The sequence below is a fragment of the Coloeus monedula genome, assembly GCF_965178545.1.
Source record: "Coloeus monedula genome assembly, chromosome: 2".
Classification (NCBI taxonomy): Eukaryota; Metazoa; Chordata; class Aves; order Passeriformes; family Corvidae; genus Coloeus; species Coloeus monedula.
Window position 1 is genome coordinate 13,628,567 of NC_138782.1, and position 15,804 is coordinate 13,644,370.

At 43.9% G+C, this 15,804-nt stretch overlaps 1 protein-coding gene across 1 annotated transcript in view; it reads right to left on the reverse strand.

Annotated features, from left to right (window-relative positions):
• Positions 1–15,804, reverse strand: part of TTBK1 (tau tubulin kinase 1) — a gene marked incomplete at its 5' end in the record, with an annotated part of 85,938 nt that overhangs the window by 14,943 nt on the left and 55,191 nt on the right. Inside the window, one exon of the mRNA XM_082302400.1 lies at positions 15,182–15,740. Within this exon, the coding sequence (XP_082158526.1) occupies positions 15,182–15,740 (559 nt within the window). The remainder of the gene's footprint in view (positions 1–15,181; positions 15,741–15,804) is intronic.

The following is a 15,804-nucleotide window of genomic DNA, read 5'->3' on the forward strand; positions in this document are numbered from 1 at the left end:
TAAGGAAGAGATGCCAGACCCACTGGACAAACATGGTTGGTACCTGTCACCAATCCCTCCAGATAAGCAGTAGAAAATCTTCTATTTTCAAGAATAATCTTGTGCTGCTGTCAAGCTCTTAAAAGTTCCACATAGACATATCATGGAAGATTGATGGCGGTGTGAGAGGGAAGGACGTTAGAAAACAGGAAAAGGACTGAACACATCTTTCCGTGCTTTCTGACCTTCAGTCTCCTATTGTTGAGCTATTTTACAAGAGAGGAATGAACTAGCAATCGTTGTATTTTCTTGCCTTAATTTATTTACAAAGGATCACAGCACCAGATTCAAATAGTGCATTTTTACATGTGAGGAAGGGAAGTTCCTGGTGATCTGCAGTCAAAGAAATGCCTCCGTGATATTTGTTGTATTTGGTATATAGGTCCCACCCACTGTCCCGATGATTTACAGATCACCAAAAAATATTCAGCCTCTTGAAATTCCTTTTGTGCAACCAAACATCTGGCTTCATCCTGACATGTTCTGAAAAGGCTTTTCTTGCTCCTGACTCCCCTATGTCAAACAGCAGGGAAGTGACTAATGGCAAAAATAAAGCACTTGGGAATCGTTTAGATTTAAGAGCCTATAGGAAGGTATGAAATACCACAAGTGTTTCTGAATAAACTCTGGAAAGGCTAAATTGAGGTGTTTGCTCTGGTTTCCCAGACTGCAGAAGGGTCTTTCTGACTGCAGAAGGCTTCTACTTACAAAACAAATCACCAAGACTGTTTCTGAATAAACTCTGGAAAGGCTAAATTGAGGTGTTTGCTCTGGTTTCCCAGACTGCAGAAGGGTCCTTCTGACTGCAGAAGGCTTCTACTACAAAACAAATCACCAAGACTCTCAGAAGAGGCTGCACACGTTGGGACAAAGTAGTCAGTGACAAAGATGGTACCAAAGCCTGGCAATGCTACTGAAACAAAAGACAAATGAGGTAGATAAACACTCCAAAGTAAAATCTTTGGAAGAAATGTTTGAAGCACAGAGCAGAGAAGTGTCCCAAATGACACTTGTTTTGTTTCTCATCTCAAGTGCTCACAGCCTAGGCAAGTTAGAAGAGCTGTGTGTCCACTGGCTTTAGAGCCACTTTTGGAAAAGAAACAGCTGAGCTACTGAAGAGCCATTCAACCTCTGTGCCCCTGAATTGGCTGAGGAAGGTGCTGAAAACACCTCCGCTTATTATGGCTGATCAAGCAACAGGCCTCTTTCCAGAGGTTCTGTATCTAAAAAATATAGCAGAAAGGAAAGAAAGATGGCTGACTGGTTCTTAAAGGCATGCTGCTTTCTTGTGTAACACCTGGGTCTGGCTGCTCCAGAAGCAGCTGGGGAGAGTTGGGTGTCAAATGGAATTGAAGAAAAAACAAAGAGCTTGTTTAAAACAACAAGATACTTTGGCGGCCTAATGGCAGTGGCACAGGCTTGATAAGGGAAGAACAGTCATTATATGTGGCAAAGTAAAGAACACCAATCCCCAGGAAAGAATCCAGCAGTCCGTGATACCTCCAGTTTAAGACAGGCAACAGGAGGAAACACTGGTGTGTTGAAGTTTGCAGTTAATGAAGAGTGTCAGCTCTGTTGCACTTACAATTTCCCTCTATTGGCTGTTTGAAATACCCTATTTGATTTGAAACCTCCCCACTCTCCCAGCTCCTAGGTAGGAGAATGGGGACAGCAAATTTTGCCAGCCTAGAAAACATCCATTTGGAAGAACTTGCAGGTTTGCAACTGGAGTTGCGATGTTTTCTCACTCACAGAGACCTGGCACTGATTTAAGCAGAATTTAGAGACATGCTCACAGCAACAGAAACGGTGTTCAGCCAGCTACTTACATGGCTTGCGAACACAGATGGTACCTGTGTCTTAAGGGAAAGAGCACTGCCAGCTGTCTAAATTTAGCTGCTGATGCAGACAACAATTGGGCAGAGCTTGCTAAGTCCTAAGAATTCCCAGATTTGAAACTGTCTTGAAAACGGAAGGTATCTTCCATTCTCATTTTTGAAATCAAGCTGCCTTTAAACAGTGCGATCCTCACACAGATTCCATGTAGAGCTGAGACTGCTCCAGTTGCCAAAATGTGCCATTTTTTTCCAATTTCCTCCAAGGAAGTTGGAGGGAGGGAAGGCTCCTTTGCTGCTCAAAGTGCTATAGGGATTTTATAGCACACCACGAGCGATGCAATGCATAGGAAACCGATGCAGGAGGCATGCTCTGCAGATTCTTGGGAATGGCAAAGGCAGAAGGTAGTGCAGGTATCCAGGGATGCAATAACGATGTGAGGGATGAGATTCCATGAATGGCAATGGAGGTAAGCCACGGGGGCAGGTGAACGTGTGGAGTGGGACACACAGAGGCAACCAAGGCAGAGCAAAAAGACTTTGTCATACAGGGAAGAGATGGGAGATGCAAATTGGAACAAAGAGGCAACTAGATCTAAGAGAACTTCTCAGTGAGGTGAAGGGGTTCTGCAGGTGAAGTCTACCAGCAGCTTGGGGCTATAGCCAACTGCTGCTGTTCCTGCATCCAGATTCAGATTTGAACAGAAGCTGGGTGGCAGCTGCTGAGCAATGTCTGTGCTTACAGAGCAATGACAAGATCCCAATGAGCAATGAGGAGAACAATGAGGAGAACATCAGCTGCCTTATCTCAATCCAGCCTGGAGGCCACTGTCCAAGTACAGCTTCTCCATCCTGGGGGGGGGGGGGAGGGGGACCTGCAGCCTTGACCACCACAATGCCCAAGTGGAGACACACAACGAGGAGGAGTGGTAGAACAGGAGCGACTTCATGAAGAAGAGCTAGTGTAAGGATGGGGTTATATCACCCAATATGGCTGTTTTACAGGGCATTTCTACCTCACTTTCTCTCATCACTGCAACAAAAGAGACTTTAAATAGTGAAAGAGGTGGTGCACCACAACTCTTTCACATGCCTGCCCCCCTACAGTAGTAAAAAAGAATGGGAATGGTAGACAAGTTCAGGCTCACACCAGGGACTTTGTCATCATGGGGGTATCAAGAGGATGCTCCTAATGCACACTGGCATCTGCAGACCTGCACCTGTGTCAGTGCAACTCATTTTCAGCCAACCCCCTCCCACCAAAATGGTCTCCCCTGAAAGTGAATGCATGCTGGCATAACCACATTTATCCAATGCTAGCTTAACCCAAGCATTTACATAACATTTGCACAGAAATCATATCTCACTAGCTCCTTCCTGAGGGAAGGAGGCTGAGGAGAGAGCAATAAATTGGAAACATCTCCCGTTCTGCATAGAAAGAAAGTGAAAGGAGCCAAGAGGCCAAGATATAAAAAGATGGCTTTTATATGTATATAAAAGTGATGAACATTTGCTCACTGAAGTAGATCATGAGATCCCAGCAACAGCTACCTGTCCTGATGCCAATGATCTCTGTGAGGGAGTGCTCATTTCCAATTTGGATTCTGAGGAGAACAAGTGCTATGTACAATGTATGTAAAAGAAGAGTACATCCCTCAGGATGCAAATCCTGTTCTTGGACCCTTCTGATGAACGCAATTTGCTTAAGAGTGTGATGCTGAACGGGAATTTTATTTCACTAGTATTGATTCCCACTGGCTCATTCCATCTGAAGAACTAAAAAAACCCTACCAAACACGGAAGGACAAATAACTAGGGCAACTAACTTTTCAGCCCACAGACCCCGGACCAATTTTCACGTCAACAGCCTTCCATCAGTTGGGTTTTTTGCCAACTGATTTTGGACATATTTACATTTATAATTGCAGTCATTATAAATTAAACACAATAAATAAATGCAATATAAATGTAATCTACATAAGTTTTTTTAGAATTGCACCGCAACTAGTTTCAATATTAATTTATTACATTTCCATATATATAAAAAAGATCTCTTTTCACATTTCTTTAATTTGCCAACTGTTCCTCAACAAGACGTAGATTCCATAGTAATTAATACAGCATTAGATGAAGATGTTAAAAAACCCCTTCAAATTGGCTATTTTTAATACTTTTTGCATAATACTTTAACATCAGGATTCTAGCCATTAGCACCAATTAATTTTTTCAGAATTAAATTGTAAAAGACATACTGATCATGAAATAAGACCTCCCACAAAACCCAGGTGACAGCAACATGTCAAATTATTCTGGTATAGAGCCCAAATTTGATGGTTTAACAGGTTTGGTTTAGAAACCAGTATCCCACCTTACAGAGACTGAACAGCAAAAAATTCAGAGTCTTTTAATAATGTATTTCAGTGGTTTACCACACACACCTATGTCTTTAAAATGAGCATCTTGCTTCTAGGTTTACCTTTGCTACTTTATCTTCCAGCCCTTACACTCATCATCTTTGCCTGGCAGGTTAAAACCCCTCTTGCTCTCTTCAGGCAGGGACACCTAACAGCAATCATGTCATTTTTTAGTTTTGTATTTAATGACAGACTGCATTTCTTCCAGCTTATTCTACAAGGCAGGTTTTACAGAATCAAACATTCTTGTACCACGTCTTCTCTTTTAGGTTTTGAAAATCTTTTACAAAAATTTCCGTACGAGACTTGGATATGATGTCTGGTAGTGATCTCACCACCACCAAATATCTCCCTCTGCTCACATCTTCCATTTTCCTGCTGACACACCAGACAATGTATTGATTCCTTTTTGCTGTAGCAGCATAGTGAGAACTTAGATGCAGCTAATTACTTCACCTAACTCCCACCTCATTTTGGGAGACAGCACCTCCCAGGGCACAGTTTCTCTCATTCTGTACATGTGACTTACATCTTCCATACTCCAAATATGACCTTGTCCCTGGGTGCATGCAATCATTACTTTGAATGCAAGCAATTTATCAAGCAATTCAGATCCTTCTGCAGAGCCAGTCTGTCAGTAGTGTTTTATCAAACCACCCACCTTCTGTCACTGCAACTTTCTCCTCAGTGATTTCTTTGTTCTTCTTGCCAGCCACTAAAGGCATGGAATAGTGCTGAGCTAAGGGCAGGAGGTCAGGAGTCCTAATGAGAAACAGCCCCTCTTGTAAGAGATAGCAACATATAAACATATTTTGTTTGTCTAGTTGGCTTTCAATTTATTAATAATTTAAACTGGAAGAAAGTCTTATTGGAGTCTATATAAATCAACCATCTTTATAAACCAGATTTTTGAACTTACAAGAGCAGTATCAAGTTTATGTGAGCAGCATTATGATGAGTAGCATTAGATAGATCACTGACCTTTGAAATTTATGTATGGAGCTATTTATTGGCTAGTCATTGTTTTTGTCTGAACAAAGGGCTTAGAGTTTATAAATACCCAGTTATCCAGTTTGTTCCCTTTTCTGATGTGCAAAACTAAAAATTGGTTGATTTTTCTTTAAAAACAGAACAAGGGTAATTTTAATTCCTAAAATTGACCTTGAAAAATGAACATCAGTGCTTTGGATGCTATGAACAAAAATTATTAAGAGTTACTGATGTAAGTCTAGTGCTTTCACAAATTCCATTTTCTCTGGAATCTCTTGTTCCATTAAAGTCTCTATTGAAGTTGGAAAAAAATAACATCAGAGTAGAGTCTACTTAAGGAAATTATCCCTTCTCATGCCACTTCGAGAAGAGCAAAGCCTTGCTCTTTTTTGTATCTTGGTGCTTGACAAGGGAACTGCCAAATAGGATTAGGCTGCTGGTTAATTCAGCCCAAGTATTTTTGGCAACACCCAGTACCTTTTTAGAAAATAAAGCTCATGAACAAATTGCAGATAAAAATTTTGTCTGAACAGTAAACTGTCCCATTCACACATATTCTTGGGACAAATCAAAAGAAATTGATGTCACTGATTCGAGAATGACTGTGGGAAGGGGCTGGTCATACCTGTGCCGAATCTCTCAAGGAGGGCATGTTGGCCCCTCCATCTCCATCCCTGCACCTCCCAGGATGCTCTGTCAGCGTGTCAGCCTGTCAGACCATGTCCTGCCGCATGCAGACATGCTGGGCCAGGTCCTAGGAACTTCAGGAAGCACCACTCACCCTGTCTGGGGCTGCACTATCTGGTCTTGCTTATGGGAGGGTGAATCTAATATTAAGGGAGCCTCAGGTAGGGCAGATGTACCTACAGAAAGCACTGCTTGGCAGGAATTGTTCATTGTAGGCCCACTGGAAACACCCTACCTATGCAGTGAGACCTCCATGTCACAACCTCCTTCCAACACCCACACGTACCCCAACCCATTCTCACATCTGTCTGAGCTTTCTACATGTTTTATTGCCTGTATCCTATGCTTGTATATTTTCTGCACAATGTTTTACTTTGGACTTGCACTTCCCTAGAGCCCCGAGCACCATCTATGACCCCTTCTTCCTTAACCTTAACATCCATACTGCCTCTTCTCCCAGAAGAACAGACCAAAGGCTCATGGCAATAGAAGACAATTACTACATTCACTTAACTACAGAAAGTCTTCATACAGTCTGGTGTTTTACCCTGCAACTCTACTGAGAAGGGCAATATATTTCTGCAAACACAGGAAATAAGTCATACTTATGGCAACTTAAATTAACTTTGATCTCCCTTTTCCTTTGAGATTCACAGTTTTAGGGAAGGTTTTCATGGGCTCTCTATACCAGGAGCTGAGGCCACTTTATTTCTCAAATGAGATCTCTTATCACAGGCATTTCCAAGCAAGGCCAAGAAGCAGGACTGCTCTGCCACTGAAAAGCTGCAGGTGCCTAAAATTTCTGGAATTTAAAAACAGCATAGTATACAGCTGGATCAGTAAGAAAATCTTTGCTATCCAACTTGACAGTCAGTGCCTCTGGGGGCAGGTAGGAAAATTTGGGGCAGCTTAGGAGTGGAGAGCAGACAAACAGTCTCACTGTCATGTAACAGAGGCACAGCCAGAGAGACAGAAATGTGTGGTCACTGTATGGAAACCAAACTGCAACAAAAGCAAGGGGATTTCCAAAGCCAAAGCAACAAAGAGATACATGATTGTAACTCCACAAGAGGGACAAACCTGAGGTCCTGCCTCAGGTGAGCTTTGAGTGGGAGTCTGCCTATATCTAGATGAAGTTAATCTGCCTACAGATTCAGCCCAGTGTAAGATACCAACAGAGATGCTTGAACCACTTTGCTGAGGAAGGTAACGCTTGCTGATACCTCCACAGTCTCTCCATTCCAGTCATAACTTGACAATGTTTGCTGCTCGATTGCACGTGTTCAGTGAGGCAGCCCTGCACTTCCTACCCCGAGGCCGCAGGACACGCGAGCGAGTTTTTCAGATGAGCCCTGGCATCCACCTCTTTCACACACCACACGTTCACCATCTGTGTTCTCATCTTCGGCCTTGCTGCCGCCCCTCGCTCAGGCTGCTGGGAGGTTTAGAAAGGCAGATGTTTTCAGTCTCTGTGCGGTCTGGTTGCAGGGGCTTTGGAAGTTACAGTACCTTAGGCCAGTGTTGTCTGGGATTCAATATTGCATTAAGTGGTGACACATTGTGGGTGGGTGGGATCTATTATTGCATTATGGAGGCTGCTGCTTCCCTGAACAGGCTATGTTTTGTGTGTGAAGCGGGCCCACACCTGCTGGAGCTGGGACCTGGAAATGCGGAGGACGGAAGGCATGAGTCTGTGGTTTCCTGCCGTGAGGGGCATGTGCCTGCGGTGGGGCATGCGCACGGGGCTGCTCTCCGCCGAACGGCTGCGCTGTATGAAAGTGCCACCAACGTGAGGGTAGTGTTCTGTCTCCAGGGTTGAGGAGGAGAAAACGGAGGACGCCAGTCTTCTCAGGGGGCTGTACCTCGGGAGGGAGTGCTGAGAAGGCCTGTCCTCCTCCAACTGAAAAAGACCAAGAAGAGTGGAGGAAAAGGTGTCAGGCAAAGACTTGACTCGCCCCTGGTTTGTGATGCGCATGCTGCGGACATCTTCGCTGGCGGATGAAAAATGCTTTTGCTCTACACAGGGCCTTACTTACTGCTCTATGGATATCAGTTCCCAGGGATGCTATGGGCACCATGGAATCCTGTCATTACAGGGGGCCTGCCATGCTCTCCCCAGCCAGAGTGACACCAGGCTCTGCTACTCTGTCCCCTCCTCTGGCTCTTCAGGCCACATGCCTCACCTCTCTGTTCCACTGGCAGTGCTCATCTTGGCATGTCACTAGGCTATTCACGTATCTTGCACATAGGTAACAGTCAAACTCTGAACACATTTGGAAACCACATGGATGATAAAAGGTGAAACACCTAGCCCTAAAATGATTATGTGTATTTAAATGTGAGGGGTTCTCAGGGGCTCTTTCAACAAGTCTTATTAAAACTCACTCCAGGGATTTGAAAAAGCAAGTTTGGGGGCTGTTAGTAGACTTTTCTCACACTTACACTGTTGGCCCCCTGATACTTTTTGATTGAGTGCCTGTAGGGGGAGTATTAACGCTTGCAGTTTTGGTAAGCAGTGGACAGATAGCAGCTGGAAAGGCAGGCAGAGTATAATTCTCCTTTCAGCGAGAAATTCAAAACACAGGGCCATGGGAGGACATAAGGAGAAGATGCACTCTTAGGTCCCTTTTCTGCTTCTGTAATCCTGGGATAGCCAGGAGAGGGAGGAAGTACACACACTGAGGACAGTTTGTGTCGGGATGAGATCACAGTCCCTACCTTCCCTTTATGCTCTGAATGGAAGAGAGAGGCATTACAGGAATGACTTCAGATGTTTCACCCTGAAAGTGCTAAGCCCTTCCTTCCCTTTCTACTTCTTTTATGAAACTAGCACTTTCACAAGGGTCAGCAGTCTCAATCTCCAGAACCGAACCTTTTTCCTGGAATCACTTTTTTCCTTTCAAATGCATTCCTTTCCTTGTGCTGCATTTCTTTTCAGGAAGTCTCTGCAGGTGAAATGTGATAAGGTGATATTGGGGTTTTTTTAAGCCAAAACTGCTCTCCTTACCTTACTGGAGATGTTGCCCTTGCACTAGAGAAAGAGCTGAATGTCATCCAGTGTCATCTCTTTCCTGTCACCTTCAATATCTTTGCAGTGCTTTGAGGCAGATATCTTATCTTCAGAAGCGCCTGAGAGCTACTCAGTTCGTGGTTGGCATTAAATGTGAAAAGCAATTATTCACGGTCCTAAATGTACTGCATGTCACTGCATAGATCAGAGTCTCAGATAATAATAATGTAATGCTGTCATACAGAGTACTTGAGAGAGACAAATAAAATCTAGACAGCAGCTCTAATTTCTCATAAAGACAACCATCTCTTCTTTGCATAGATAGTGTAGAAATTCAGCCTTGGGTGTGCTATTTCCAAGCTGCACGGCTAAGCATTACTGGAATCTTTATTCCTAATTTTTGCTCCATGTTTGGGTTCAGCATATTGTATGATTTCCAAGGTATAAATCATCCCAACATGGTAAAGACTTCTCAGATCTCAAAGGATCACTCCAGCTACCCAGAGAGAGCTCCTCTACAGCACAGGACCAAGGACCTTGCCCAGGCCATGAAGAAGCCATTACAACACCCCATCAGTAAGTGCACTTTGGTATTGCTGCCTCCAGGATGACGCTGAGCTTACAGATGTGCCACCTTTTTTCACTGATGCTCTAATGCTTAAATTATTCTGTCAATGCTAAAGGTGCTGCCCCCCTTCATCTCTTTGCAGCAATCAGGCTGGACCACCTACCATCAGGCCTATTCTGCTCTGTTTGGACAGGATCAGTAGGACACCTCGTATGTGAAGTCCCAGGAGAATGTGATGTAGACAGAACTCAATGTATTTTACAGATCTAAAATGTAATTAGGAATGTCTACTGAACTTAAGGTTTTGACTGCCATTACCTGATATCTATCTATCTATCTATCTATCTATCTATAAATATACAAAGAGCATATGTGAACATTACTTCTACTATCACCCTTTTGTGGACACTTTATTCCTAACACATAGATGGACAGGGACACTGAATCCAAAGAGTGTAAGAGGCCAACCCTACGTTCATCCTTCTCCATCAGCTGACAAGCTCCTCTTCTCATGTGGAGCGAAGACAGAGGAGCTGATGGTCAAAGATCACATCATCTACAACAGGCATCAAACGCAGCTCAATGGGAATTAAACTGAGTGAGGAGCAGTGAGTCTTCCCCTCCTCTGCCAATACCCATTTCTCACCATGAGAAATGGTCCCTCAGGTCCCCTCAGAGCAGCCCACAGACAATGCTGTAGAAAGGAAAGGAAACCAAGACACAAAGCACCTTTTCCCCTGCTGCTCTCTCAGGCTCAAGACACGGACAATTTAAAGCAAGTCCACTCACGGCATTCTCCTGGCTGTCAGAGAAAAGAGGCTGGAGATAGCATTGAGCAAGATGATTTTGAAGAGGGATTCTAACTACACAGCTGAATTGGTGAGGAAAAATATACTAGTGCCTCTTCACATTTGGACCTTTTCTAGCAGATAAACTCTTGGCTCTGGGAGATAAGACTGTAAGAGACAGCCTAAGCAAAATGCTCTCTGAAACCTGCAGAATATATTCAAGGATAGGTAAAGCAGAGTTAATATCATCTCCCACTTTCATTCTTCACTTCTCTTGTGGTTTTTAGATGTGACATCATTTGGACAGGCATGTTTCAGGCAGGCAAATCCCCAAACATTTTGCACAATGCCAACTGCACTAGCAGCAGGGGAGATTGAGAGTCAAGAAATACCTATGAGCACAGACCTATAGTCAGAAATAATTTCTAAAACTCACACATGTATGAACACTTGTAATTCTTGTCAGTGCAGAAGGCAGCAGTAAGTTGCCACCTCTTGCCAATTATCAGGGAATTTATTCAGCATTCTTAAGAACTTGACAGATTTTTAAATTATATTGCAAGGAATGGATTTAAATTATTTCCAGCAGTAACAGCAACCCTGTGTCAGGATTAATATGTAAACAGAAGTGCAGGTTCAATCTTTTATTCCAGTCATTCTTTATCTATTTCTATAGCTTTATCTGCACAGTAGTGCATAAAAAAAAGCTGAATCTTATTAGGACATCCCTGAAATGCATACATTAAAGTAAACCCTTAGAGCTCTGTTAAACAGATGTGCTGAGTGGTGCACATAGAGAATGGCTTGAACAGGACATAGTTTCTGTTCTCCCTTTATACCAGGTCTTCCCATGAGATCTGTGCTCCACTGCAGCCATTTTCTTGTCATCTGAAACTGGGAGATACCTAATATGTGAGAATATTTGGGTCAGAAACTCCCCCAGGCTATTCAGAGCCTCCTCTGTACTTGACTTTCCTCACAGCAGCATCTGATCATTCTGTGCTCTCTCTTACACCCACAGAGTTTTAGCGAGGACAGCACCATCTCTCACATTTAAGCTACAATATTTGTCTTCTAAAAGACTGACATTTGAAGAAACATCTGAGTTCTAAATGAGGATAACTCAGGGAACAAAAGGCTGGTCAGCCTGGAAAGGACATGGAACAAATCCTCCTGGAAGAAGCCATTTCCAAACATGTGATGTATGAAGGGGAAATCATGTCTGATGAACCCAAGAGCTTCCTGTGCTGAGAATCCTGGGTGGGAGGTTGTTGATCTTCACTTTACCAAGGTTTCTGACACTGTTTCCCATAACATCTTTATAGACAAAACAATGAAATATGGGCTAGATAAGTAGATAGTGAATTGGACTGAAAACTGGGTGGGCTTCTGGTCATAAAGTATCATGTTTGGAGAAAAAAAGTCCAGTCATTAATGGTGTATCAAGGGGCTGATAATGCAGCCACTACTATTTAACAACTTAATCAGTGATCTGCATGATGGGACAGAGTGTACCTTCAGCAGATTCACAGATGACACAATACTGGGAGGAGTGGCTGACACACCAGAGGGTTGTGCCAACATTCAGAGGTGCCTGGATAGGCTGGTGAAATGGGAAAAAAGGAATTTCACTAAGTTCAATAAGGGAAAGTGTAAAGTCCTGCACGTGGGGAGGAACAGAACACGCTGGGGACCACCCGTTTTGGTGGCAGTTTGACAGAGAAGTACCCGGAGGTCCTGGTGGACTCTAAGCTGAACACAAGCCAGTAAGGTGCCTTTGTGGCAAAAAGGGCCAACAGCTCCTCAGGATGCATCAGGAGTGCAGCCAGCAGGCTGAGGGAGATGGTCCTTCCCCTCTGCTCAGCACTGGTGAGCCACACCTGGAGTGCTGTGTTCCAGTTGTGAGCTGCCCAGTACAAGAGACACAGGGACACGCTGGAGATAGTCCAGCAAAGGGTCACAAAAATGATGAAGGGACTGGAAGACCTTCCATTTAAGGAAAGGCTGAGAGAGCTGGGACTGTTTAGTCTGGAGAAGGCTCAGGGGGATTCTTATCAACATTTATAAATACCTGATGGGAAGATGGATCCAGAATCTTCTTAGTGATGTCCAGTGAAAGTAAAAGAAGAAATGGACAGAAATTGAAATACAAGAAATTCCATTTAAACACAATAAGAAGTTTTTTACCATAACAGTGACTGAACACTGGAACAGGTTGCCCAGAGTGGTTGTGGAGTCTCCATCCTCAGAGATACTTTGATTGGACACTGTCCTGAGCAACCTGCTCTAGGTGATCCATCTTGGAGCAGAGGGTAGAACTAGATGATCTCTAGAGGTCCCTTCCAACCTCAGCCGTGCTGGGATTCTATGACAATCCAGAATTCACTATCTTTCTGCCAGTTACAAGTGATGGCTCATAGACCGGAGCCAGAGATTGGAGAAACAGAAGGAAGCATTAGAGCAGGGATTCCTCACTTGCTTTCAGTGAGTACTCTACTGACACCAAGGGATGATCACCAGTTTTTGGGACACCAGAATGAGGTCACAAATGGGTACAACAAAGCCTATGACTTCAGTCATGGTAGTTCAGCATTTAGTGAAATTTTTACCTATCTTATAGGCTCAGTTCATATTTAAAGATAAGGAAGATTTACTCACCTACACACACACACACACACACACACACACACACACATACACAACTTAATCACAGTTTTAATCAAACCCAGAGAAGCACAAGCATGAGCTACAGGAAACATCTGCCATTGCTAATGAGGCCTTCAGTATTTTCACTAGTTAAGTCCTTGGTCAACTTCTTATTAGTGTCCCAGCCATCTGTCCCTCCATATTTGCTGTACCTAAGGAAAACAGGTTTCTACTTTCCTTTAGGCACCAAGTCCCTTTGAGAGTTAATAGCTGGTTTTGTGACAGAAAATGGAAAAATATGAGTATCACTGCGCAGCTGCAGTGGCAACTGAAGGATCCAGACATCAAAGAAAGAACAACTAAATCCCAGTCAGCCAAAGAAGTCCAGTGTTGCTCTGTACGTACAAAGGTAGGCCATGGAGTTAATAGAGGGCATTTTAGAACACAGGAACAAAAAAAAATGCAGTTTGCTGGAGAACAAAGGCTGCCTAAAATATTAGTAATAATCACCCCCAATCCCATTAATTTATCTTTTTTGCCTGCTTTTTAAGTATCACTGTGCAGTGATAGCAAGTCTTTGTGCTATCCAACTCCCCCAGTCATTTCACTCAGCAGTGCATGTACTCTGGCCAAAAAGGCCTTTCCAGCCTTCTTTAGCCGCACTAAATATGTCAGTGAAGTGTCCCTGCTGTTGTTTACAGCTGGTTCTTATCAGCTGGCTCTTACCATGTTCATTGCATCTTGCAGATCTTGCACTGACCAACCCGAAAAGTGTACAGACACACAAAATTCAGACAGACCCTTCCAACTCTGCCAATCTTGCCTTATGCAATTTCTAGGTATCTGGGGCGTTCAACAGATTGGCTTTATACAGCAAACACCTCCACCTTGGAACCTTGCACTGGAATGCAGTCTCTAAGAGAAGCATGTGCTGCCTCTGTTCCATGCTCAGCAGGACAGTCCCACTCGTGCCTGCTGTCAGCATTTCTACCCTTCCTGTAAATGTTGCAACCTCATACAACTTAGCAAGGAGCACCTTGCCTGGTGATTTGCAAAGATTTGCTTTGATTCCTTTTACATAGATTCTTGTCTCATTCATGGTTTTCTTCTTATACCTCTCTCAGGGATCCAGAGAAGAGAAGAATCTGGGCAAGACCTGAACAGAAGGATGTTCTTTTAATGTGCTCCAGTCCTGTGAACACTTCCTTGGAGAATAAGCTCAAGAGGGAAGCGGAAACAGAATTACCATCTTCCAGACAGGAACAAGCAGACTGCACAAATGTCTGTCATAGGAGGGTATCACTGTGTACACAACCCAAAACTTGCCTGCTCTTTGCTGTACTTATGGATCCCATGTGCATGAGAGATTTTCATCAACATATAAATACAAAAAACTCTTAGGGCAACAATTTGATTGTCTCTTGCACTGAACACTCTGGGACAGGCTTCTTCTGAGAAATGAAGATTAGATATGACAGGAACTCTGAGCCTGGTGTATCATATTTTTCCAGGCTAATAAATCTAATAAATCACCTCCCAGTAAGAACTGAACTGCTTTGTAGCATCAGAGGACGACAGGAAAAAAGCAAAACTAAAAGGAAAAAAGCCTTCTACAACTATATGGAAAAAACATGATAGGTAAAGAACATTTCTGTGAGTAAATACATGGTAACGGCAATGCCTCTCATTGAAGTAAGGTTGACGAGATGTATGTGCTGGCTACTCTGAGCTTTTTATTAGGTTATTTAGAAGAAAGATTAATTTCAGGGAGTTATTTTATGATTTGCATTGCTGTGGGCCTGTGCAGTGCTGATGTGTGATAAGATGGCATTCTCTTGCCATACACTGCTGTTGCTGCTGAGAAGCTATGTGGAGAAGATTTGCTAACAACACCTCCATACAACTAAGCAGTTATTAACAAAATTCTGTGGGAGAGCATAAGAGGAATGACTAGAGATACCCAGAATCACAGCTGTGCTCTCCTCTTGTCCCTGTACCAAAATGGCCGAAAGCTCTTCGTAACAGTGTGTCCTTAGAAGGATGTCACTGGCTATTGGGAACACTTCTAAAGTGTTCACAATACTTGCCAGCACTGTCAGAAGAGTTTTACAAGAGCATCCATGCTTGGAATCAAAGACTTCTCCAGCACAGCTGAGGTTTCCTAAGATGATGCTATGCTAGGCAACAAGGTACAGGGATCTTACCTGTCTCTGAGGACCAGTAGGTTCAGATTCTCGTCTCCTTTGTCGGAGAGCTGGTGCTGAATGTAAGGGGGAATGGGCTGGACTTCCTGTCTGCTGTTCATGTCTACTGTCAGACACTGTTTGAGAAGGTCCTTCATGTCTATGGGAACTGTCCTCCTCAGTCACAGGCAGCATACCCCGACTTCGCCCATCATGAGTCTTCGGCCTGACTGCAGCATCTGCCCCCAGGCGCCTTCTCTCTTCCCCATCTTCAATAGGCCTTAGTTCCTCAGGCTCCTCATCTGTGGTTCCAGAGGTGCTTGGCTCAGCACCGGGGTGGAAGTCCTTCAGCTCTGTCTCCTTATCAATGATAACCCACTCCTTGCTGTCAAAGTCCTCCTCCTCTGCGAGCGGCACCGAGCGGAAAGCGTTGCTGAGGGCTTCGTGTTCCACGGACGCTGACACGTCCATCCTGCCACTCGCCTGCCGGTCAGCCTGGCCAGTATCGATGGACAGCATCTGGGCTGGCTGCGAGGAGCACACGAGCCGTGATGGAGAGCCAGGGATATCCATTCGAGACCTAGAGACACAACAAGAAGCCATTAGAAACACATCAGGTTTGTGGTTAAAGACAGGGATCATAA